This window comes from Phalaenopsis equestris, unplaced genomic scaffold (genome assembly GCF_001263595.1).
Source record: "Phalaenopsis equestris unplaced genomic scaffold, ASM126359v1 Scaffold000425, whole genome shotgun sequence".
Taxonomy (NCBI): domain Eukaryota; kingdom Viridiplantae; phylum Streptophyta; class Magnoliopsida; order Asparagales; family Orchidaceae; genus Phalaenopsis; species Phalaenopsis equestris.
Window position 1 is genome coordinate 356387 of NW_018164866.1, and position 25584 is coordinate 381970.

At 34.6% G+C, this 25584-nt stretch overlaps 1 protein-coding gene across 1 annotated transcript in view; it reads right to left on the reverse strand.

Annotated features, from left to right (window-relative positions):
* LOC110027355 (uncharacterized aarF domain-containing protein kinase At5g05200, chloroplastic) overlaps positions 1-23078 on the reverse strand; it is a 79605-nt gene extending 56527 nt beyond the window's left edge. Inside the window, exons 1-3 of the mRNA XM_020728742.1 lie at positions 22951-23078; positions 22489-22600; positions 4374-4516 (exon numbers count right to left, since the gene is read on the reverse strand). Coding sequence (XP_020584401.1) covers positions 4374-4516; positions 22489-22600; positions 22951-23007 — 312 coding nt within the window. The 5' untranslated portion in view covers positions 23008-23078. The remainder of the gene's footprint in view (positions 1-4373; positions 4517-22488; positions 22601-22950) is intronic.
* Positions 23079-25584: the final 2506 nt, after the last annotated feature.

Here is a 25584-nt window from a genome sequence, read left to right on the forward strand (position 1 = left end):
CATTTTGGGTTTCCTCATGTCGGTTTCATCCTTCTAAGTGTTAGAAGTCGATACCGCACACGCGAAACTCCAAAAGAGGACGGAAATAGGTTGAACTAAAACGAGGCGGGCACCACTTCTAAGGTTCTAAGATAGTCGCAGGAAGACCCCTAAGGCTAGATCCTAACTCCTACGAGGAATACTAGACCTCACGAAAATTGAGGTCAACAACCACACCAAACTCTCTAAAATCTTTCTAGAACTCCTCTTAAAACTCTCCTAATTCCTCCCATGAGAGGTGTCAACCCCTCTATTTAAAGAGACACAAAAACCCCTCCTTTCTCCAAGAGACCCCTCCTTTCTCCAAGAGAGACACATCTCTTCATTTTTAGATGTCTAGATTCATTGCATGACTCATTGAGGCGTGCATGGTCACCTAGAACCTTCCAGAACAACCCGGAACCACCAAAAGTCGTCCAAAACTGTCTCCAATTGTTTCTGACGCCTAGGAGCCAGTTTCCGACGCCTAGGCGCCATTTTCTCGTCGTCACTGACACCTAGGTGCCACCCTGCAGGAATCTCCACCATTTCGCCATGTTTTGCTCTGTTTCAACTATGTTTCGCCCCGTTTCAGCTCCATTGCCCTCCAAATTGATATACCTACAAGATAGACATGAAAATAATATTTCTTTAAAATGTAATTTCATTTAAAAACATGTGATAAACGTAAAGGAGATTAAAAATAGAAAGACATCAAAATGTGTCAGGTCAGAATTTTCTTCCTTGCTCGATTTGACTCCAAATGACACTGTTTTTACTAAATTTTAACTAAAAGTCCATTTCTTGTACCTGAAGACAAAAATATGGAAAATATATTTTTTAAAAGTATAATATCATTAAAAATGTACATAAAATGATCATGAAATGTACACTAAAAACAAGTATCAAAAGGCACAATTTAGATTTATCAAAAAAAGTTTGAAATGGCTTGAACATAATATTTTTATTTGATTTATAAAAACAAGTGTACCGTTTTAGATAAAAGACTTGATATCATAGTATGTAAGTTCAACAAAACATTAATATAAAGCCATATGGCATAAAGAGTGTTGCTATGCGCTTAAGCCGGAACCATCGGCACATGTTTTCACTCAAACACAAAAAACAAGTATATATTGTGTTTACCTTTTATTTAAGTATTCAAAATATACTCCAGTGAAGCAAGGCTACAATTGTGATTTTTACTACAATATTGCATCTAGTTCCTTCCGCAACACTTGTTGTGGATCTGCTTATGGCCTCCTTTTGTGTGTGTGTGTGTGTGTGTGAGATACCACAGTCACTTTACTTTTTAGCAAGTTTTCTTTATTTTATGGTCCTTGCCTATTTCTCAAGTTTCCAATTACGTTATTTTCTATTAAGAGACCTTTACATAGATTGTATTCTAGTTTTTGGATTCTCAGTTAACTTTACCTATTTTGGGAGATATTTATGTGATTTCTGCTCTCCAGAGTGCTATAGTCTCTTCCTTTCGCAAGTAATGTGTCTATAGCTGGTCCAGAAAAAGAGGATAAAACCCCCTCGTTGATTCGTTGTTCGCCGGTTGTTATCAGCCTGACAGCTGTTGACGCCACTGCTACCTTCTGTCACAAAGAAAACTGCCCTTTTTCCACTTCCGGTTCGCTATCCCAACACTGTTAATGTCGATTTTCAGACTTCATCCACCCTCCCACTCACATAATCAGTCCTACAACTTCCCTAACATCTCTTACCTTCTATCACACCTTTTAGGAGTATTAGAACGATGCCATCTGATATCATAGCCAGCCAAAATCGCAGTTTGCGGTTGAAAGAACGAGATGCTATGCCACCAAGGAAAAACTCTCAAAGAGGTGCTCATAAAATTACCGTGGAGGACATGCAACGAGAAATCCTCCAATTGCAACTGAAGCGCTGATTTTGACATAATGCAGCATTGGGAAGTCTCCCACAATGCCGATGGGGAACACCCATATGAAGGAGATGAAGAAAACCCTTTTGACCAAAAAACTGAGAGGTTTTGTATTCCGTTTTATCGTCGACCACCTTTTTGATTAATGAAGTTATGCCTAACTCTCCTGTGGGGTTTTTCCTATTCATGAGTTTTTCCATGTGAAATTTGTCTTTTGATTGTGTGATCAATCTAACTTAACAACAATTGGTGTTATTTTTCTTCACAAGTGATATGAGAGCGCATGGTTTCTTCTTTCGCTTCGTTTATGCTCATCGCTTATAAGTTCAATCTAGTTCATCATCAATTTCATTTGTAAATCGCACTATTATCTCTTTCTTCTCGATGATGGCTGTGAAGTACGACATTGAGAAGTTAGAACAGTCTACTCATTTTACTTTGTGGCAAATCAAGATGAGAGATATCTTGGTTCAATTGGATCTAGAAAACACATTGTTTGGCATTGATCACATGCTAGCAAATTTGTCTGTTGCAATAAAAGTCGTTTGGTATGGAGGCTTATATAGAGAGTTCAATGGGGAGTCTATGAAGATGACTGTTTTTTGCGGTAGTCAAACAGCAAAAATCAGCACTTTAGAGAATCCTGCCGACATGATGACAAAGCTTCTTCCAGCAACTAAGTTCAACCATTACTTGTACTTGATTGATGTTCAATGCAAATGAGCTTAAGGGGCTTCGCGGAGAGGAATGAAACATGGAGCATCACTTTAACGTAATATGAAGGCAAGGTGGACTTTTGTAAAATAATATCATAAAATTTCTTGCCAATATATTTCTTTCCAAATATAGTTTTTGCTTAATATACTTTGCTATCAAATATATGTGATATTTGCTACCAAATATATTTCTAGCTTAATATATTTGATAGCAAATCTATTTCATAGCAAATATATTATTTTGCAATCATATAAATACTCATTGTATGTCATGGGTTGAGAGTGAGGATGTGAGAAATCTAGCAAGAAAATGAGAGATTTTGTATTCGGTTTTATTGCCGATCACCTTTTTGATTAGCGAAGTTATGCTCCGACCCCCACATGGGTTTTTCCACATAAATTCTTTGTCATAAATTCTTTGTCTTCTAGTTGCGTGATCGATCTTAGGCTTCTCAATTTGGAAGCTTTCCCTAATTTTGACTATTTTGATTAGTAGATGACACAAATTCACATCTAGTATTGCATAATTCTTGGAGCTAGCTTAGTCACATGAAAAAATGAAATAAATTGTAATTGTCATGTCTAGTGTGGAAATAGAATACAAATCCATGGCACACTCCATCTATGAGATGACATGGATTAAAAAAAACATTTAAAGTAACTTAATTTTTTTATTATATAATATAAGGTTTAATAAATTGATAACCATGGGGCCAGCTATATTGCTAATAATCCAGTATTCCATAAAGGAAATAAACACGTTGCGGCATTGGGGTGATGTGCTATCAAAAAAAAGTTTTATTCCTTATGTCTCTAGCATAGGTGAACCCTATTCAGTTTTCAAAAAAAGTGCAATTAGAAAAAGTTAATTAATATATGAGGACTTTACATACATACCACCCAAATCTTATGTATTAACTTATCTAACATCTAAACTTTATCTTTTACATTTATATCACTCAAATTTTTCATATCACATCAAAACACTACTATTTTCACTTTTAAAAAAAAAATACATCTTTTCGTGTACAGGTAAGGTGGCATATATGTAATGCTTGAAGTTCAGGTGTTAGATATGTAAATACATAAGAAATAAGTGGTATGTACGTAAATCTTCCTTAATATATATCCACAATCTCGAGGAGAAGTGTTATGTTATATCTAATATTAGAAAAGTTTTCAGCATAATTTTTTGCTAAATTGGTCCTTCGGAACATTGTAGTTTCGATCCTATTATAAATAAGATATACTCCTACTTAATAAACACAAATAAATCTCCTTTCCTCTTTAACATGATCCACATTCCCTGCAAAATGCTGGTTGTATTAGAATCATAAACCCTTGAGTGCCTTGCATCATGAAGAGGGTTGGATTTTGTCAGCTCAGAAGACAAGGCTCTCCTAATACACTTGAATACATCTTAACAGAAAATTTGTCACTAAAAATTCCGTAGAACCAAGTGTTCTGAAGCACTAGGGTTGAGACTTTCTGCAAAATGAATCCTGGTAATAAGGAGTTGTGCCGAAACTAACAAATCAAGCACGGTGCAAGGGTTGCAGAGGCTTCAAAACGTTAACGTGGTTCCATTACAATTAAACAATCAAATCTGCAAAAGCACAGGCTAAAAGACAGCTTTGGATTATTTTTAATAAGGACTCCAAAAAGAGATTATAAGAAACCATAGGCATAAAGAATATCTTAATTTCACAAGAAAGGTCTTGCAACACCTTTGAGATATCATTCAACCACTCTCCACCAACCAAAATAACGGCTTGTACACCTTGAGCTAGCCTCAATGCTCCCCTAGGCCCCGTGTTGACTGATGTTCGGACAATGTCTTCCACCAGCTTAGGCAAGTTATTAAAACCATCTGTAATAAGATAAAGACAAAAAAAAGCTTAAGAACTCAAAATGACTTCCATTGGTTCTGTTGAGAAAGTATAACTTCCAACCTATTTCAGTCAAAATTAATGAGTTACTGAAATGATCAGACCGTTAGTAAGGACATCAGTAGATGATAATTGATAAATAAACCAAATAAATGAATATATAAACTGAGGTACAAGATAAAGAGTTGGTACAAGTTAGAAACTGCTCTCTTCATCAATGAATTCATTAATACAATGAAATAAAATACGTCACTGGATTAGAAAAGCTACAGTTCACCAAAATATTACGATTTATTTAAAATTCAAATCAACAAATATAATATCAAAATCCTGAGTCTGCTCATAACATAGTGGCCAACCAAATACACCTGATTGACATTTAAGGTTTTGTAATTCGAACCTGATTATTTTCTTTACTTTTCTTTCTGAAAGTTTGCTTTAAACTTTATGCCTAAGAATATTCCAAAGTATTTGGAATCTAGATACTCTATCTGATGAACATATGGGATGTTTTTACATACCATGACATCCAATATATTTCCATGTTTATCTTATCTTAGCCAAAACCTGCTTTGTGATTTGGACTTGTATTCCGCACTTGCGAGGTGTAAATGCAGTCTCCAAGAAAGTGCAAAATTGGCATGCAACACAAACTTGTTTCTTCAGATTTATTTGTTAATTTATTATGGGATTAATATTTACGCTACAACAATGTCATGTGATCATCTTTTACAACTGGTTTCATATTATTTTGCATGTATTGCGTGTTAATTATTTTAGTAAAGAGGTTAGGTAGAATTAATGAAGAGAAGGGATTAAATAAAAAATAATGCTGCCAATAGCCTATCATGACCATTGCATAATCATCATGAGTCCTATAAAAAATTGGATTCAGCTTTATGAATGTCCGTTCTCTAATCAATCATGTTAAGTACTACACAGGGCAAGGCGAAAAATTTTTGTGCATCTACCAGAGTTAACATCACATATATTACTTAATAAATGGGAAGGACTCATTAAACGAACCCTAAGTAATTAACATAATCATAATGACGATTACTGCTAATTAATTTGTTTAACTTTGTTAGTTATATGATTAATTTTTCCCATACTAAGATGATCACAAAGCACATCTAAACTACATATAACAGAGATACAAGTAGGAATCGCTCACTCAACAACAATTAAAACTTTCCTCCCTGCTTTGAAGTTAAAAAATAAATTAAAAAACAAAACATTTCTTACATTGCCTTAGATTGGACATTTCAAATTGGTAAAAACATGATTTAGGGAAGAGGAAGAAAATGTGAAAGAAACACAGCGAGCAAGCCACAAGCAACACCCACAGATACAGTAAGATGAAGCAAACAAGATTTGATCAAAATCTAGATAAAATTCCTGGGGAAAGTACTAGGTGGCAGATATGTTTTACTTCATAGTAATTGGATTCTCAAATTATTTTTTGGGAAAAAGAAGTTTCTGATTTAACACATTTGCATCAATATCTGCAAGCCTAAACCTTTCTCATACATTCATTCTATCAATTACTTGTAAAGAGAGCTGCCACAAAGTTTATATACAACCGACTCAACCCTGATAAAGCTAGTAAAAACTAATAATTAAAACAACAAAACAAATATAAAGTATAACCGAAACTGCAACTCAAGAAAAAAAAATCTAAGGGCTTGTTTGGGATCACTTTTGTCTTTTGTCTTTGTTTTTTGTTTTTATATCAAAAAAACATGTTTTATTTAAAGAAAAAGCATAAACTAAACAAAATAAAAATAAAAAACAAAAATCAAAAGTGGTCCCAAATGGCCCCTAGGTTTACCATATTGCTATAATTTGTTATTGCCATAGCAGTTGTCAAAGTGCTATGCTACAGCAATTTTAGATAATCAATAAAAAGTTACATAAAAATTTCACATGAACTTCAAACTGCTTTTAGAGCATGAATACGATGCATTTTAACAATCTTCGTGCTTTTAAAAACTTGAATACTCTCAAATAAACAGAGAGACATTGAGGTGTATGATACGAATTGGAGGAGTTTTTCAAAATAATTAGGGCAACCAAAGCTTTTATTTCACCAACACCAAACAAAAAAACTCAAATACATAAAGATAAGCACCTACAATTCGAGAGAAAGACGATCTCTCCCAAACCCTAACAGTAAGACTAGTGACAATAATCTCATCATCCCTCCTAACCCCAAGCAAAAAAAACCCTATTTATACCCATAATAATAACTAATAGAATGACTATATTGCCCTTAGGTTTTGGTATAACCCGACTCTTCTCCCAAAAAGGCACATTTCCCTCAAGGTGGGAAAAAAAGAAATTGTTGTTGGATCAAGTCGTTTGGCTCCCCCACATGGCATCCTCATCTGACAATTATTTTCATTTAAGCAGAAATTAGTAGTGGCCCTCATAAGTTTGAAATGTTATCTTGTGCACATCTTTTGACCGCATCCAAACAAGTTGGTACCCTGACTTTAAGTCAATCTTTGAAGATACTGCAGCCCCACATAACTCATTTAGTAGCTCATCAGTCACCAGGATGAAAAATTTTTCAGGTACTATTTCTTTACTTACTGTCTGATAATCCCCATAGAAACACCAACTTCCATCCTTCTTCTTCACTAACGAGACTGGACAAGAGAACGAGCTCACACTAGGTTGTATGATCCCAGCCAACAACATCTCTGGGATCCATATCTCAATCTCATCCTTTTGTACCAGGGGATAGTGGTATAAGCGTACACTCCTGGAAGACCCCTGGTCTCAAGATTATTACATGCTCGAGTCCGCTCCCAGTTACTTTGCTCAACCACAGCTCCAGGTCCTCCTAAGGCAACGATGATGCCCTGATGTCGTGCAAAACCTTCCTATTACCAGGTCCACCAAAATAAGCGACATTGCCATGATGTTGCGTGAATCATTATAATTGTTGCACCGCGCTTCCTCTTCAAGCGATGTCGCTCGATCCCATGGTAGTTGTAGTGGATTTGTGTAAAATTCCATGATTTTCATCATTTATTTCAGGACCATAAATCTTTCTTTTATGGACGAGAATTGCCCCTCTAGGGACGAGAAATGCTCCTCCATTTCAGATCTAATTTAGTTCATCTCTTTCTCAAATTTATTCTCCAAATCATCCACTATTTTGGTTGTCACAACTCTCAGGATGGTTTTCAATCACAAAGGTAGGCTCTCTATATTGCAATCCCATCATTGGCTTCCCCGATAGCTCAATTCTTGATTGTATCGAGAGGTTTGGTCATGAAGGAGACGTCGCGATATAGAGGGAGACATAATGTCATTGATGGCATCCCAATTACCTCAAATCGTGATTGTATCGAGAGCTATAGTCAAAGCAGGATTCTTGCACGTGGTTTTGGCACAAAACTCTTGGATGCCATGATATTCTTTCATTGGTTTCTCCACTAGCTCGCGATTGTTTCACGAGGTTCGAGAACGCATTTGACAATGATGGAGACGTCTGTATTTCGTGATTCTTTCGACTACCCAGCTAGCTCCAATCGCGACAATTTCAACGAGCAAAGGAGACATGATCCCTTTGGCTTCCCAGATAAATCGCTATGATCGGTCATTATTCGGTCACGATGGTAACCCACGATCTCGTCTTTGACTTACTGCTTCCCAAGATAGATGCTTTAATAACAATTTGATAAAAATGGAAGGAGTATTTCACATAAATTAAGGCAACCAAATATTTTATTTCACCAACACTAAGCAACACAACTCAAATACATAAAGATAAGCACTTAAAATTACAGACGTAGGCGATCTCTCCCAAACCCTAACCCTAAGAGTCGAGAACAATCTCATCATCCCTCCTAACCCTAAGCATAATAAGTCATATTTATACCTACAATAATAACTAATAAAATGACTAAATTGCCCTTAGGTGTCGGTCTACCAGTGTATTTTTAATCATGAATATAATAAATGAGCAGAGTCATCACACAAATTTTATTTAGAATTTCAAAAAACAAGTAATATTATTAAGCAAATAAAGAAAAATCATAACCATAAATATTTTTAATATCTTATATTCACCGGCTTTCTTTCTGTCTAGCTGACGTGTGCACATACTTCCGTATTCATTTTATCCAAACGTCGGTAAAATAACTTATTTTTTCATAAGCATCGGGACAGCTTGATGCTTATTATTTTACTTGTAGATATACATATGTACATGCTTGTTATTTTTGTGCTGAAAAAAAATAGAAGCATGTAAATGAACGTTGATCTTTTGTTCCGGTTGATTACCTGCAAATGAATTGAGTCAATACTAATTGAAGTTTATAGACTATAGAAAAAAAATTCATACTAAAATATAGAATAAATCAGTAAATATGCAGTTAATTCGCTATTAAATGAGCAATTTATCAATCATTTAGCAAGCTACTGTTAAACATTATACACGATCATATTCACTGATATAAATGAATGAGTAGTCAATATTCAAGTTTCTTCACTTGTATGTCAAACTTTAAATATGTTATTCAAATATGTCTAATTATCCAAATATTGAGCCTTATATTAATGTTGTCGAGCAGAGGAGATGTCGCGACCCGGCCTGAGGCTTGGAATTAACCAAGACAGGAACAGACGATTGGGCAGTAAGAATTAAATTTTCTATTTTTGTCTAGAATTTAACAAGTGAAAGAGTCGCCAATCAATTTAAATTAAAACAATATATTTAAAATTACCTCATTACTTCCTGTCGGCATCATCTATAAATGTTTTCTCTTTTATCATTCATTTTATAGTCACTTAAAATTTATCTGAAAAGTTAGTTTAAAAATAACGGTGAGCTAGACAAGCCAGTGAATACTCATACCCCTCAACTACAACAATACAATGGAAAAAAAAAAACAATATGCATGTTAGTTAAACTTTTTAAAAAATCAATACAAATATTTGATGTTATTCAAGAGTCTTACTAAATCAATAGCACATCTATTTACTATCAAAAGAAAACAATATGCATGTTAGTTAAACTTCTATTAATTTCTCACCTATCAAATATAAAATATACAATTATAACTTTACTTAATTGTGTTTTAATTTAATTATGAATACGCACTATTTTAATTAGAATTTCAACACATTAAACTTTAAAATGTATTTATTGTAATCAAAATTATTAATAAATGCTTTTAGAATTAAAGCCATAGCTTTTATTTAATACCTGAATGAAATTTGCTTAAGTTTAATGTTCACATAATACACTTATATATATAATACATATAATAGTTATTAAATATCTTAAATAAATAAAATTACCTTGTCCAACCCCAAATCAACACACACGAACTTTTCTTCTTGCATGCGTGATCAAATCACTCCCTCATCCCCTGTAGTCAGCTCCCTCTCGCACGATTCTCTGGACATCAATGCCTCCTTTGTATAGCAGTTGCGTATGCGCACCCGGGAGAGCTTCCTACAACGTCGACTCCTTTGACCCACATCGACTATTCATCTGCTACTCTACGCCAACGCCAAGAACTCCTCTTCCGCTCGACAGAGATGTCGTTGCCAGCCACTGACGTCACCCTTAGTTTCGATCAAATCACGAGGAAGCTCTAGCTTGCACCTTGTGGAAGAAAGTTCAGAAAGATTTGGGCACTTGATTGACTTTCAGTACAATATTTCACTCTCAGATAGATGGTCAGTCAGAGATGACTATTCAGACTTTGGAGAATCTACTAAGACTATGTATCCCTGACTTTGGTGGAGGTTGGCAATCACACATACCTTTATTAGAGTTTGATTATAATAACATTTACCAGACTAGCATCGAGATGGCTCCATATGAAGTCTTGTATGGAAGGATGTGCAGGACACATCTATGTTGGGCTGAAACAAGTGAAAGAAAGATCATTGGAGCTGATTTAGTTCATGATGCTACTGAGGAGATTAAACTGATTAAAAACTGATTGAAGGTAGTGCAAAATAGACAGCAAATATTATGATGACAAGCACAGATCTGTTGATTTTGAAGTTGGAGAGTTTGTTTTTATCAAGGTCAGTTCATTGAAGAGTGTGCAACATTTTGAGAAGACAGGAAAATTGAGCCCCAAATTTGTCGGTCCTTTTGAGATTGTGGAGAGAATCAGAAAGGTGGCTTACATATTGGTTTTACTAGCTCATACGCAAGGAGTGTATAATGTTTTACAAATTTCTTCACTCAAAAAGTATATTGCAAATGAAGTTAGCAGGGTGATAGCAGACTCAATTGATATTCAGTCAGATTTAACTTATGTTGAGGAGCCTGAAAAGATTCTGAATTACGATGTAAAGAAGCTACGAAATAGAGAGATTTCATTCGTGAAGATTTTATGAAAGCACGGGTCTGAGAAGTATCCTACATAGGAGAAAGTCTCTGGAATGCAAGGAAAATATCCACAACTTTTTTATTGAGGTATGTTTGTTGTTTTATTTATTATTTTCAAATTTCAAGGACGAAATTTCATTGAGGGGAGATTGTAATAGCTAAAAATAAATAAATAAATAATAATAATAATAATAATGAATAAATAAAAAGTGCAGGCAATGAGAGACACATCCCCTCGAAAGAAATATATTGATCTTCGATCATCTCTTCGTTTGAACAATCAAACGAGCGAGTGAGACAAAGATCGAGAGAGGAATTCTTGTGTGTGCCTTAACCGATTGAAAGAAGAAGAATGAGGAAGGGAGTGTGTGACTTCTGTGTCGTGCCCTGGTCGAGCAAAGAAGTCGTAGGAAGATGAAGAATAAGATAAGGAGGAAAGCAAGGAAGTCGTGCTCACATGCGCACAGAGGAAGTGGGGGAAGAGGAGGCCTTGAACCTCTGTGTGCACAGCTCTCTTGATTTTTACCGAGCGACGAAGAAGAAGAGACGAGATCAGCGTCGTGCTCATGTACAAAGGAAGGAGACTGTTGTTGTTCTGTAGCAACGAGCCGCGATAGAAAAAGAGGAAAAGGAGGAAGAAGCGTGGGTGTGTTGCTCTATCGAGTCGAGGGAGCCACGAGCCTTGAGTGCTTTTTAAGGAAAACAATCAAAGTTATAAAAGGCATGTTTGTGATTTAATAAAATTAAATTAATATATATTACTATATCAATTCATATATGTCAGTATGTATAATATGAGAGTGTTTAAATGCAATGTCAAATTTAATTAGAACTTTAATACAGGGATTTCAGCATTGAAGAAGTTTGTGAAGCAAGCACGTAAGGAGACTGGCCTGGAAATCTATGAGGTAAATGTTAAGCCTTATGTTATTATTGAAATTAATGATATAAAATCCTAAAGTAATTAATGTTATTAAATTATATTTAGATTAGAAAATGTGAAAGAATACGATAAATTCTTGGAATTCGAGGAAGAGGAGAAGCAAGTCACTCGAGAAGGAAAAGGTAAAGATTTACAATTATTATGTATTGATTATATAAATTAGTTAATTAAATGGGTTTTTAATTTCATTTCAATAATGTTTATGAATTAGCTTTAGTATTTTTAATTTATCAAACAGCTAACTTAAGTACGATAGAGTGTTGGAGGGAGTACAGTGAAGTGAAGAGTTAAACTAATTCAGAATTCACTTGCAAGAAAAGGTGGGCGATTATTTTTTTATGCATTAGATTAATGTTTTAGTAAATGAAAAATTATTTTATTAAATCATTTAAAATAAGTTTCCATGTATACCTTTCATGTTGAAAGTATGAAATGGTATAAGAGATGGGAGCAAATTAACGTACATATAATGGTATATTTCAAAAGATATTAAATCATATGAAATGAAATGTAAAACTTTAAGTCGCATTGGATTACCCCCAGATGTTACTGGCAGGGGATGTGATATGTCCGTACACGTTAAAGGAAATGGTAAAAGTGTACCTTCGGACTCAAATTGCAATTTAAGAGAATATTCGGGTATATTTTTTAAGGTGTCATCGAGCGCATTTTTTAGAATATCTTTGGGTATGACAGCAATCATGTTATGACTAAAGATGTTAAAATGATAAATGCATAAAGCAAAACGAGAATAATAAAATCAAAGTTATAGTTCAAGGTTTTATAAATAAATGAATTGGATTTTTCTTGTAGTCATTCATGAATGGCACGGCAGAGCATAACATATAAATTTAATGCATATTAGCTTATAATTACTGACTAAGTGATACTTAAAATTGCAATTAATGTTTTTTTTCAGGAGAAGAAAAACTTTAGAAAGATATATCTGGTATGTGAGATTTGGTTTACATGAAGATGAATGCAGCTGATAGGGTACTGTTAACTTCACTTTTTGCGGAGGTGTAGTTTTTCTCCTCTTTAATAGTCTAGGGTCTAGCCGTAGGACTTCTCTGTCAACTACTCCTAGAAAACTAGCCAAGGAGTCCTCCCCGTTAGAAATTCTGAGTTTTTCTTCGCTCGATTTTACCTCCATTTTACGTTCCGCATGGTAGTTTTGACCGCTATTACTTAGTAGGTAAGACTACTGTGAGAAAACTCAAGGAGAATCCCTATAGGACTGTTGGCCTTAGGATTGATTGTACGCATTGATCTGACGACGTCGTGCTCTTCGTCGTCCTGTTTAATTGAGCTCGAGCTGTTATTTACGCGGTTCGGGTCACGACGCGTTTTTGTCTCGATCGTCGACGAGGTTGCCTAAACAACTCCTGTTGACGAAACAGACTGCGCCGACGCGTCCGGAACGTCGATTTTGCCTAAGGGGGACATTTGTTTCATTCCAACGATGCGTCTAGGAAAAGATGCGTAATTTAGGTATAATTATAATAATAAATAATAATAATATTATTATTATTATTATTATTTATAACATAAATCTATCTCCTCCCTCCTCGCCTCATTCTCTCGAACCCGTGGGTCTGCCTCAACCCTAGATTGGCTCGTTCGGTTGTCTGGCTCGCTCCTTCGTGTCGTTGGAGGGATTCGTTCTCGCGTTCACCTCTCGCACGCGAGACAAATCTCGCAGACGTCCATCCCTCGTATCCTATCTTCTGCGTTCTAAGTTCGATTTTCTCTATCGCGGATCGTATCCTCTACGAGGATCTAATCCTCTGCATCTCTCGATCTCTCGAGCCATATGCAATCTCTAAATCATTCATTCTCCTTTTCTGGTCTATATGAGGCTTTCGTTTGGTGCGTTTCAAAGAGTCGAAAATCTCTGAGGGGGAAAAACTCTGTCATTTTCTTTTCTCACTTACTTCTTTAGTCTGTTGTACTTGGGTTGGTTTCCTCTTACTGTTGGAGGAAGGATAGAAGTGGAGGAGTGCTTTTAAAATTTCTGTGTGGTTTTTCTTTGCTTCAAAGAGGTACTTTCTCCCACCTCTGTGCCTTGTCTTTCTTCGGTTTTCTCTTTGCCGAGCCCCTTAGCTTGGTGCAGTGGACGATAGAGCATGCTTGCGTGATATTACACTTATGTTTTTGAAATACTTGGTACTCAAGCATCTAGAAATGAAAATGTGAGCATGTTTTAGGAGTTAGACTTGATTACTTGCTTAAAGTGGTGAAGCTATGGCATGTTTCTATTTATTGTAGCATATTTCTATTGGAAGCAATTAGAAGGGTTGAAACATGGCTTTGAGGCAATGTTAGCTCATCTCGCAAGCATGTTAGGATATGTATCATGAAGATTTTCATTTATTCTTATCTAACATGAGACATTGGAAGGTTTATTTGGTCTTTCACGCATGTGGAAGGCTCAGTTTTAGCATCTTAACTTCCTTTTTGGCTTTAAAAAATGCATGCTATGAGGAAATTTACCTTGATTTGGAAAAAATTTAGTGGAAGAATTTATTTTGATTTGGAGGAGTTCCATAGCTATTCTTGTTTGAAACACATGGTAGTCCTATATTTTGATGTCTTGAGGGCATAGAGATGTTTTCTAGTCATAGTTGTGGCATGGGTCATCCTCAGCTGTGGCTCGGTTTGGCTCTGGCTGGGAGCTCGGTTTTGCCTTGTCCTTCCCCTACCCGAGAGGTGGCTTGGGTTTTGATTTTTGTTGGTCGTAGCTCCTACCCGAGAGCCTGTTTTGGCGTACTGTGTTGTCCTTATTCGAGAACTATTAACTGGTTTTGATGGATTGGTTTGGAAGTTTATAAAGCTATAGTTTTGATATTTGCTTGGACCAAGTTTTACTGCGATATATGCCTCGATTTGGGGCTTGATTCTCTGGTCTTATGTTCATTCTTGCCTCTGAATCCTGGTGTGGGGTTGGCAGTGGGCATAATGACTTCTCCCTACTACCTTTATCCGAAAGCTTTATGGGGTTTGCTCTCCTACCCGTGAGTATCATTGGCGATTGTCTGCCTTGCTTGTGTGTTGTCTTGCAGCCCTTACCTGAGAGCTTATTCCTCTCATCTCACGGTTCCTAGCCGTGTGTTTGTGATGTGGTTGAGTTAGCCTTCCTCTTTTTTTTTGTCCTCACCCATGAGACCTATTGGAGGTTGTTTGGTGTGATTTAGTCCTTCTTGTTGGGCTTGAATTACTTGGATGATTGTTTGCGGAACAAATTTGACATCCTAAAATGACGGTTATATTTTGTACTCTCTTATATATATCAAAGATCCTCATGGAATTGATTCGGGTTGCCTTAGTTGTGAGTCTTTCTTGTGCCTTGGATTGCCTTAGTCGTGAGCCTTTCCTGTGTCTTGGTTGCCTTGGCCGTGAGTCTCTTTTGGCCTTATTTCTTGCCTTAGCCGTGAATGCCTCGCTGTGTTAGTGGACTTAGCCGAGAGCCTTGGTGGCTGCTTCCTCTTCTCTATTGACCCAGGCCATGAGCATTTATGTGGCTTTATTGGAAGATTCTATGTTTATTTGGTATAAGAAGCTATTGATTAATTTGGGAGTTGAAAAATCTTAATTTTGGCATAAGTTCGGGAAGTACTAGTGGTAGTCTTCCCCGGGTCACTTTCCTTTTGTTCAATTCATGGAATCTGGAAGATTTTCAAGTCCTATTTAGGAGAGTATTTGGTTGAGTCAAATGGAGTCTATGGAAGACATTTTTGGAGGATTGATACTGATGTCGGGGAGGTCATTTGTGGGGGATCATCATGTCGGTTCGGGCCCGTTTCGACTCGTTCGAAACAGGATTTGGAAAGGACATCCTCCTTGGGTTGATCCAATTCTAATAAATCGAGAAAATGACATCCTTTTGGATTAATTCAAGGACCTTGAGCCCTACTTTCAAGTCTTTTCGTCATGAGTTTTGAGAACTGATTCATCCTCCGTTTTTCCGGTGTTTTAGGTGGATCAGTGTCTCTTCTCTCTCACCTCATTTTTATTTTTTTTTCCTTCCTTCTTAGTTTGATTTTTTATGGTTATGTCTGATACATAAGTGTCCACATATAGCATTTTGTTATACGTGAAACCATCAAGCAAGGTCGCAAGTAGGTTGGTTTTGTTTTGGGACTTAGGGCGGTGATGATAAATGCACACCGGTGATAGAGCGGAATGATATTTTCATCCTACGACATCGGGACACCCCCACGGACCCGGTGAACCGTAAGATGTAATATCATTCACCGACATAAGACTAGCGGGAGTTGACATGTATCTTCTTAGGTTGTCAGTAGTCATACGTCTGACAGTGTGATCGACTCGTGGACAACTACAATTTTTCAAAATTAATAAAAACAAATTTGATAAGAACAGATACACCTTTTTCTGAAATAAAAATATATTTTTCGCTACAAATAAAATTGATACAACCATCTTTTGTATGCTTGAAACCTATGTGCATGTTAAAAATACAAATTTTAAATACATTTTAAATATTGGTTGTCCCGTGTTGATTACTTGTTTGGGCTAAGGAGTACCCTCCTGAGTTAGGTTTGATAGGACACCCTTCTAGTTGAGTGACAGGTTTTATACATTCGGGTGATCGAGTAGCCTTCGACGACCCTCGAGTACTAATATATAGTTGAGCCTAGCCCCGACCTGAGTGCTTGCGGTCCCCCCTTTTCAGACTTTTTCATATGTTTTCTTGGGATTTTTGGATAAAGCAATTGTGGTCTCTTTTTAGGATTTTCCCGTGTTTTTCTACGATTTTTATCGATTCGCCGATTCGTCGATTTCCTCGTATTTTTCTTGTCGCGAGTCTTTTGACATTTTTTTTCGAGATTTCTGGGTAATATTTCTTTACTTCGTTTATATAAAATATTTCAGCTTGCTCCCTCAAATTTTGTTGATTGTACCAGATTGCATCAACTACACCTGAGAAACTGCGGATCTCCCAGGTATACAGGTTTGCTTTGTGTTTACAGCATGCTACTTTCTTGCAAATTGCCTACCTGCAGTACTTCTTACTTTCTTTTACACCGCATATTGTACTGTTCTCTTTACTGTATACTCTACTACGTGTCTTGTTCTACATACTCTACTATTATGTTATACACTGTACAGCTTCAACATGTTCCCTATAAAATGTTTAAAGAACTACAACCATAGGGCCGTTGGATTTGACATCATAACCTGACACCCTAGATAACTTAAACTCGTCACGATAAGGAGTTTGGAGTCAGCACGGTGGGCAGCACGGCCATCTTCAACAGCAGAACATGTCTTCCTCAGTTAAACCATTCCTTTCTTAGAATTAAATTAGAATTAAACAACAATCAACAATCCATAAGATTTCGAGGTCGTTCGCGTGGTGCGACATAAATCCTCAACTTTTCTTTTTGGCATTTGTACAGCTCTACTGTGCAATCTAAGTCCTAACTCGTTTTAGGATTCCGAGGTTGTTGTCCGTCACGACCTAAATCCTCATATCTTCCAGACTATTTGTGTGATTGTTTCGTACAAGCGTAAGCCCTAAATAAATAAAATTGGCAGGATAAAACACTTGAATAATTTATCCTCTAAACTGAAGTCAAACCATAGGATAGACTGGGAAGTCACCGAGGTTCTCCTTCGGATCTGTGACATCCCCTATTCCTTCTTCCTTTGGATTCTATAATAAATATTCAAAACTTAAACTATTCCTTTTTCACACCTCCTTATTCGATTTCGTTGAAAAGTCTTATCTTTTTGACATTTTTGAAGATAATATTTCATGATTTTTATCGAGAGTATTCTTAGGTGACTACGGTTGTCTAAGATGTAATTAACTATAGGGGTTTGTCTTTATAGGAAGCTTTTTCAAACCCAGCTTAAAATAAACCTTATTTAATTTTTCATATTAAATAGGGGAATTTGTCGGCAAATAAAATGGTTTCGCAGACCAAACAAACGTCATATATTTCTTAGTTTATTTGATCGAGTCTCATCCTCAAGTCTTGTGTTTATCCCTCGGGATAGTTACAAGATTTGAGGTAGAGCGCTCTTTCATTTAAACTGTGAAGATTATGGTGTCAATTTGATTTCATATTTTTCTAAACTTAAATTTATATGTAAATTAAAGCGTCCTTCCGAAGCGGGGGACGGGATTTCGATTCCGATGACCGACAGCTTCTTACAGGCAACTCCCCAAACTTTTTAGTGCCGACAGGTACTAGTTTGTGGTGTGATTTTATTTTACCTATGTTTACTTCTATATAGAGACAATTTATATGTTGATTTGAGATTATTGTCTACAAATGATGTTGTTTTTAGATGTTTAAATTTTATTGAACATTGTGGATTAATGACTCTTTTATATATATTGAAATTTTTTGAAATATTTTTGTAAAATAAAAAATGAAAAGTTAATACCGTCCGACCGCAGTTCCCGCCTTAATTAATATTAAATACCGAGATGAGTCGTGACACGCCCGACGTCTCTCACATGCTTCGATCGATTCTCCTGGTAAGTTAATCTGACGAACTTGTCAGTCTCCACACTCTTCAATTTATGGAACCAAGAAATCCTCTCATCTCTTCGACTCCTCGCTTCCTCTCCCCTTCGTTAAGTTTCTCCGACTCCTCATTTCCTCTCCCTTCCGCTCATCTCTTCGATTCCTCTCGCCTCCCTTCGTCTCCTCTACCCCTCGTAATTGAAACGGAACTATTACAAGATAGGTAGGACTTCTAGGCATCACTGTCGTGCAGAGGAGGAAGAAACGAGTTATGCGTCTGCGAGTAAGCGTTATGATTGTGCCCTAGCCAACCATCGAAGAAGAAGAGAGGAAGAAGCATTGTGCAAAGGAGGAAGAGGAAGAAGGGTTGAGTTTGTGTGTTCATGCGAGAGGGAGTCGAAGCCAAGCTCTTGATCCGGATCTCGTGTGCAAAGGAGGTGTTCGAGCCGAGGGAGAAGGGTTTAAAACAATAAAATTTATGAATTTAATATATTATTAATAATAAGGTTAAATTAACTCGGGATTCAAGTTAAAGTTTCAGTCATTGATCGAAGGAAGAATGGAGGCAGTAAAATAAATTATGATTTGATTTATTAAATCTCTAAGATAATGTTAAATATAATGAATTTAAATGTGAATAAATAATAATAATAATTAGAACTACATAATAATGAAAAATTAATACTTAGATAATGTAAGTTTAATAGGTATCTAAACTAATAATTAATTAAAATTTTGTATTATGAATAGCATGTTTATTTTAGGCTTCCATATTTAGAAGTCAACATCAAAGCAAATCAAATAATAAATAAATCGACATCGATATGCGTACTCATACTTTTAATTTATAAATATTATTTTAATTTTTTTCCACTACTTTGCATTAGTAAATAAAGATACTTATACAAATTTTATTTTGATTTAAATGTAATTTCTTTTATTGGTCACATTACTATGAATGTATATAGCTATTTACTATCACACATTAGTGTATATTATACAAAATATATTGAATTAAATACGATGAACACATGAATTATATGTTTATATTAATTGTTTGTATATGCATATCTGACTATGATGGAGTCACTCATTTATGGTACTAGTATGGGAACATTAATATACTCGTACACGTAAATAAAAAAGGATATCGATATTGATGTTTTTTAACTGGTATAATTTTTTAGCAGTGTTCATGTGACGGTTATACAAATATAAAGTGATATAGATATATTATTGATATAGTAAGATTCATTGAATAGAATCATATTCTTTAAATATTCAATGTTTATACTGATTTATTAAAAACTAACATGTATTTTACTTTCTTTTCTCATGTATCATTGTAGTTGAAGAATATGAGTATTCAATGGTTTGTTTAGCTCACTCTTATTTTTAAACTAACTTTTCAGATTAATTTAAGGGATCAAAAGATAAACGATAGAATAAAAAATATTTATAAAAGGCACAGACAACTAGTAACGAGTTAAATTGAGATATATTGTTTTAACTTAATTTTATTAGTGACTCCTTAATTTGTTAAATGGTAAATGAATATAGAAAACTTAGTTTCCATCGTTTAACCGTTTGTTCTCGTCTTGGTTAATTCCAAGCCTGGGACACGTAATGACATATACTAGCTTTCTTATGATCATAAGTACTAAATCACTGAAGCCCATCAAAATTCAGAAGTTAAGCATGGGGGAAATTGATATGACAATAAAAAGTAATTCCTAATCAAATCAAACTGTTCGATCCAAGTTCGCATACGATGACTTTCTAGCCCTTACACCGCTCAACTGCATTGTGATTTGTGTCAACCCAAAGATCAAGCTAAGTAAAGCACATCTTGCTAGCTCAATTCATAGAGCCCTAGAATTAATCTAGACATAAGATTCAATCACCATAAAAATGGATCTTTGGGCCGTCATTATAAATTCAAACGCTCAATTCAAACCTCCACAGGCACATATCTAGGGGGCCTATGCCTTCCATCTCAAAAGCAATGTTCTACAAAGTAAAAATATAAATAACACTAAACAAAGAATGACACAACACCATGAGGACATAATAGAACAACATAACTGTTAAAATTATGATGCGCCATGGACATGATGTTTCTTTTATAAATTATTAATATAAATATGTAATTAAATATTTACTATCAGTATTTTCTATTAAAAGTTATCACACAAAGAAGCATATATATATATATATATATATCCCTGGTGCTTGATTTATTTATATTCTCGTGACATATATATATATGCCTATGTGCAGAATCAACAAAAGAAAAGCAAAAATTACTTTCATCATAATTAAATTTTAAAATTCATTAAGAGCGCTAATTTTCTACAACATACCAACATTAACATTGACTAATTATTAGGCAAAATTTTGACAAAACTAATATTATATATAAAAACTATACTTAAAGCATTCAAATATGGGATTTTAACCAACCGAATAGGTAACTAATTCAAAAATCATTCTCATATTAAAAACAATAAAATGAAAATTAATTTTTTGTATAATAAATGGAAAAACCATAAACACTTAATATTAAAAAAAATTATACTTAAAAAAAACCTAAAATATAAAGATTTGGTGCAAATTAACGGTTTAAAAATCTTTGCTATGACAAATAAAGAAAAAAAACAAGAAGAAATCATATATTTAAAGCTATTGCTAGAGGAGAAAGGTTAACTATATAATTGAGAGAAGGAAAGAGATATAGAGCTATCAAGTCAACTAAAAGGCCTTCAAAGGCATGTAATGGAGAGCATTGATGAGGCAAAAATTATAAAGGGAAGCACAAAAGCATACTTGGCAGAAAATACTCGACATAGGAGTTGGATTGATAGTGGAGCAGTGCATTCAAGGCTCAACAAGAAGGAAGCTTAGGGAAAAGAAGAGGGGCAAGAAAATTATGATACATTCTATGTAGCACGAATACGGACATGAGAACATGGGTACTGAGCACAAACACGAATACGTGGCATAATTGTCAAAAATAAGACATGACACGCCATAGACATGTTTTTATATTCAATAAATTATTAATATAATTTTTTTTTCTATTCTCTAATGAATATAACACTGGATGAAATATAGTATCATATTAGAAAAATTTATAAAGATAAAAAAGAATCAAACACAATGCTTAAATATATATATATATACAATTTATAACGCAAGCATTCATCATAGTCCTATCGTGTCCTATCACATGTCGTCAAGCCATGCCTTATTGAAGCCCAATTTTATAATTAAGAAAATCTTGACACAGTTTATGATATGCCAAAGCCATATCCGTGGACATGGAGGCCATTCAAAAGTCTATGTGCTTCGTAGGATACAATGGATAAGAACAAGTGAGAAGTTAATTAAGCCCCAAAGAGAGTCAAGTTGGGTTTTTAACTTTTAAAAGGTAATGTCAATCCAAACCAAGATACATTATTGAACCATAATATAATACATAACCAAAAAAAGCTTAAACCTTCAAGGATCATGTACGTGTTGTGTTTGTATTGATGTGTTTCTAGTTCATGTTCAGCTCTTATTTTGGGAAGAAATGCCCCAAACACATCTTTAAGCATGTTGAATCGTGGCAGATGTGTTTTCGTATCTAGCACGACAATAAAATTATTTTCAGGCGTTTGTGCTTCATAGCCTGCATGGCTGGGCTACTTGATTGACTAGAGGATGAAAATGCTCTCAATTGGTCCAAAATAAATCCCAAAAAAACATGTCTCATATATCCAATATACATTTTGCTAAGATACCAAAACCACCATCCCAACACCTACAAATTGTCTTCATTAAAGCAAGGTAAGGAGTACTCTCACTTTCTAATTCCTGAGTAAAAACTCTAATGAGATTCTTATTTACTTCCAGGCTTTATCAATGATTTAGAGTAAGAAAATCTTACAAGGTTAACAAGTTCTGAATTAGCCTACAGATATTTCTTTTTAGCTAATTGTGTGCAATATAAGGTACCGAGCCCAAGATGAAAGACCCATACTTCACCGGCATTGAAGATAGTTTCAACCAAGCACTAATAGCTATGTACGCAGACAATCAGTCATAGAGCTCCAAATAAAAGTAAGGTGCATGCTTGATAAATAAGATGAAAGATACCTTGGAGGCGGGTAGAGATATCTGGAGCTTGAGAATATCTAGCAAAAATTGATGGTGCGCCAAACCGACCACTAAGCTTTCTTAAACGCAAACACCCAGACATCGGAGGATGCTGTCAATGAAGAAACAAAAAATAGAAAGGGAGAAAAAATGGAACGCGATGAATCAAGCAGTGATAATCATCTAATAATTTCTCAAAACCCTTGCGAAGAACCACAAGAACACGATAAACTTTACCAAGAAAACCACCTCAATAACACTGCACATCAAAGTAGAAGAATCTTTTCTTCTTTTTTTTTTTAAATAATCATCAAATTAGCCTCAAAGATACGATTGCTGATGCAGATGCTGAATGGATGATTTTATGCAACACGCTCATAAGCTGTTTGAAATAATTCCCCGGTGTGCACAACACAGGCAAATGCAAGGAGAGTGAGTGGAGGGACGAGAGAGAGAACAGACCTTGGGATTGTTTACTATAAGCGGGAGGCGTGCGCCTCTTAACGCTGTGGTAACCATGGCGTGCCTGCCCTCGAACCTCCAAAGTAGAAGCGGAAGTCAGCCAGAAGTCGGATCTTGGTGAGTGCGGATGGAGGGGCCAGCGTTTTAGTACAGTCCGAATAGCGGACAAAGGCGGGACACGTGGTAAGTTAAAAAGACGGTTGAAGTAGATTTTTTCTGCAGAAAACTTAAACTATGTAAATGGTGCCTGGGCTGTGAATTTGGCTCGTTGTTCGTTAACAGCTCCTCTTCGGCTCGTTAAGCAGCTCGTGTTCGGCTCGTTAAGCTTCGTTAGTTAAGTTTAACGAGCCGAATACAAATAATTTTTTTAAGCTTGAAATGTAAACAAGCCGAACACAAATAATAGTTTGTTGGCTCGTGTTTGGCTCGAAATGGCTCGGAAAAAAAAAATTTATATAACTTTTAATACAACAATATATTACATATATTATTTATATAATAATATATTATATATATTTATGTCTAAGTTTAAATCATAACACCTCATGTGGCAATGTGGTTAGTGTCTTCTTTTGTATATATTTGATCCAGGTTCGAATCTCACACTTTATATCTATTTTTCTCAATTTTAGTTTAACGAGCCAATTTCGAGCCGAACACGAGCTGAACACGAACACGAATATTTAAATCGAGCCGAACACGAACACACTGTTCACGAGCCGATTTCGAACACGAGCTATTTCGAACGAGCCAAACACGAGTCTAGCCTGAGCTCGCTCAAGCTCGGCTCGTTTACAGCCCTACCCATTGCAAATGTTGCCCTTCCCAACAATTAAGGTATTTATATATTACCTTTAAATAAAAACAATAATTTTTTTTAGAGATTAAACCTATTATATAAGAAAAATTAATTACATATATACATCCATAAAAAAATTATTAAATAAATCTATACATTTAAAATAACTATAATTTTTTTTATTTTTTTTTATTTTCTGTTTTGTTTCAATTAGATATCACAATTTTTTATTAAATACAAAAATATATATTGTGAATTTGCAAACTAATTATTTTTAAAAAAAAGCAATAATACCAAGACGAAAATAAAATGAAGGTATTTTTTAACTAGGAAGATTTACATACATAACACTCAATTTTTATGTATTTACATATCTAACACCTAAACTTCAATTTTTGCATATGCACCACCTTACTTAAATATGAAAATATGTGTTTCACTTTTACAAATTAAAATGATGTATTTTGATGTGATATGAATAATTTGGATAGTATAAATGTAATGATCACACTTTAGTTGTTAGATATGTAAATACATAAGAATTTAGTGGTATGTGTTAAAATGCACCGAAAATTTAAAGGGAGAGTGGTCCCCCAACATACACATGCTTGGAATTTTCAAATTATTATTTAGTCCGACATCTCAAAGCTATTCAATGTAATTATTATATAAATTCAAAGAAATAAAGGGTCCTTGTTGACCCTCTTAAGCAATTTATGAGTACTTAGCATAAATAAAAATATTTATTTTATATGAATAAATAATTTATGAAATATAAAATTTTAATTTGTAACTTTATTTGTATTATTTGAATTTATTAAGGTTTAAAAATTTAGCATTTATACCACTTAAAGAGCTTGATTAATATAATGTTTGGCATGATTTATTAGAGGAAATGGAGGCAAAGTGATAAATTCAAAGGGGACAAAACACATATTACCTTATTATTATTAAAAAAAACTTCATAAATTAGGGGCATATATCAAAAAATTATTAAATGTCTTGATTATGATTATAAGAAATGCCTTTATTTGTATTATTATAGTTCAAACACTAATACTAAAAAGAAATTACCACCCCCCTCCACCTCAAGAATTTGCAGTTTTACCCATGATAATGATGAATGTTGATCACGATTATGATTATATGCATTTGTTAAATTGTTAAGAACAGACAATGTGAACAATCAGCATCATTATTGTTGAGAATAACATATTATAATGTTGGTTTCAGAGGCTTATATCAAGTTTACTAACGAAAACATACATCAATGTTGGTATCCAATGCAATTATGTATATTGTGGTGATGTTAGTCATTGTTGTTGATGTTAGTGGTATACATAGGATTTATTTTAATGAAGTGCATTGATTTTGGTATAATGTGTATCAACAATATTAGAATTCCATGCATCAATATTATTGGCACAATGGCACTTATAAGTGATGAAGTTTATATGTAGTGAAGTTGGTGAGATTAATATGCATTAATTTTATTGATAGCATAAATAAACTTTATTAGATATAAAAAACTTTACAAATTTGTTCAAAACAATTTGATTAAAATTTTAAGAGAATATTAAACATTAAATATAATACTTTAAATTAGTGAAATCTTTCTATTTCATATTTTGATGGCTTATCAAAAGAATTTATTTGTATCCTTTAATATAGTCTTATTTTATGCTAATGATATTTAAAATATTATTATACAATTTTATTAAACATTTGCAATAATTAACTATTAATTTTAAATTAACTTTGAAAACAAATAAATTACAGATTTTTGACAACTACAAAGCAGGTGTCATTTGTTCGTTACTCTCACCACCTACAAA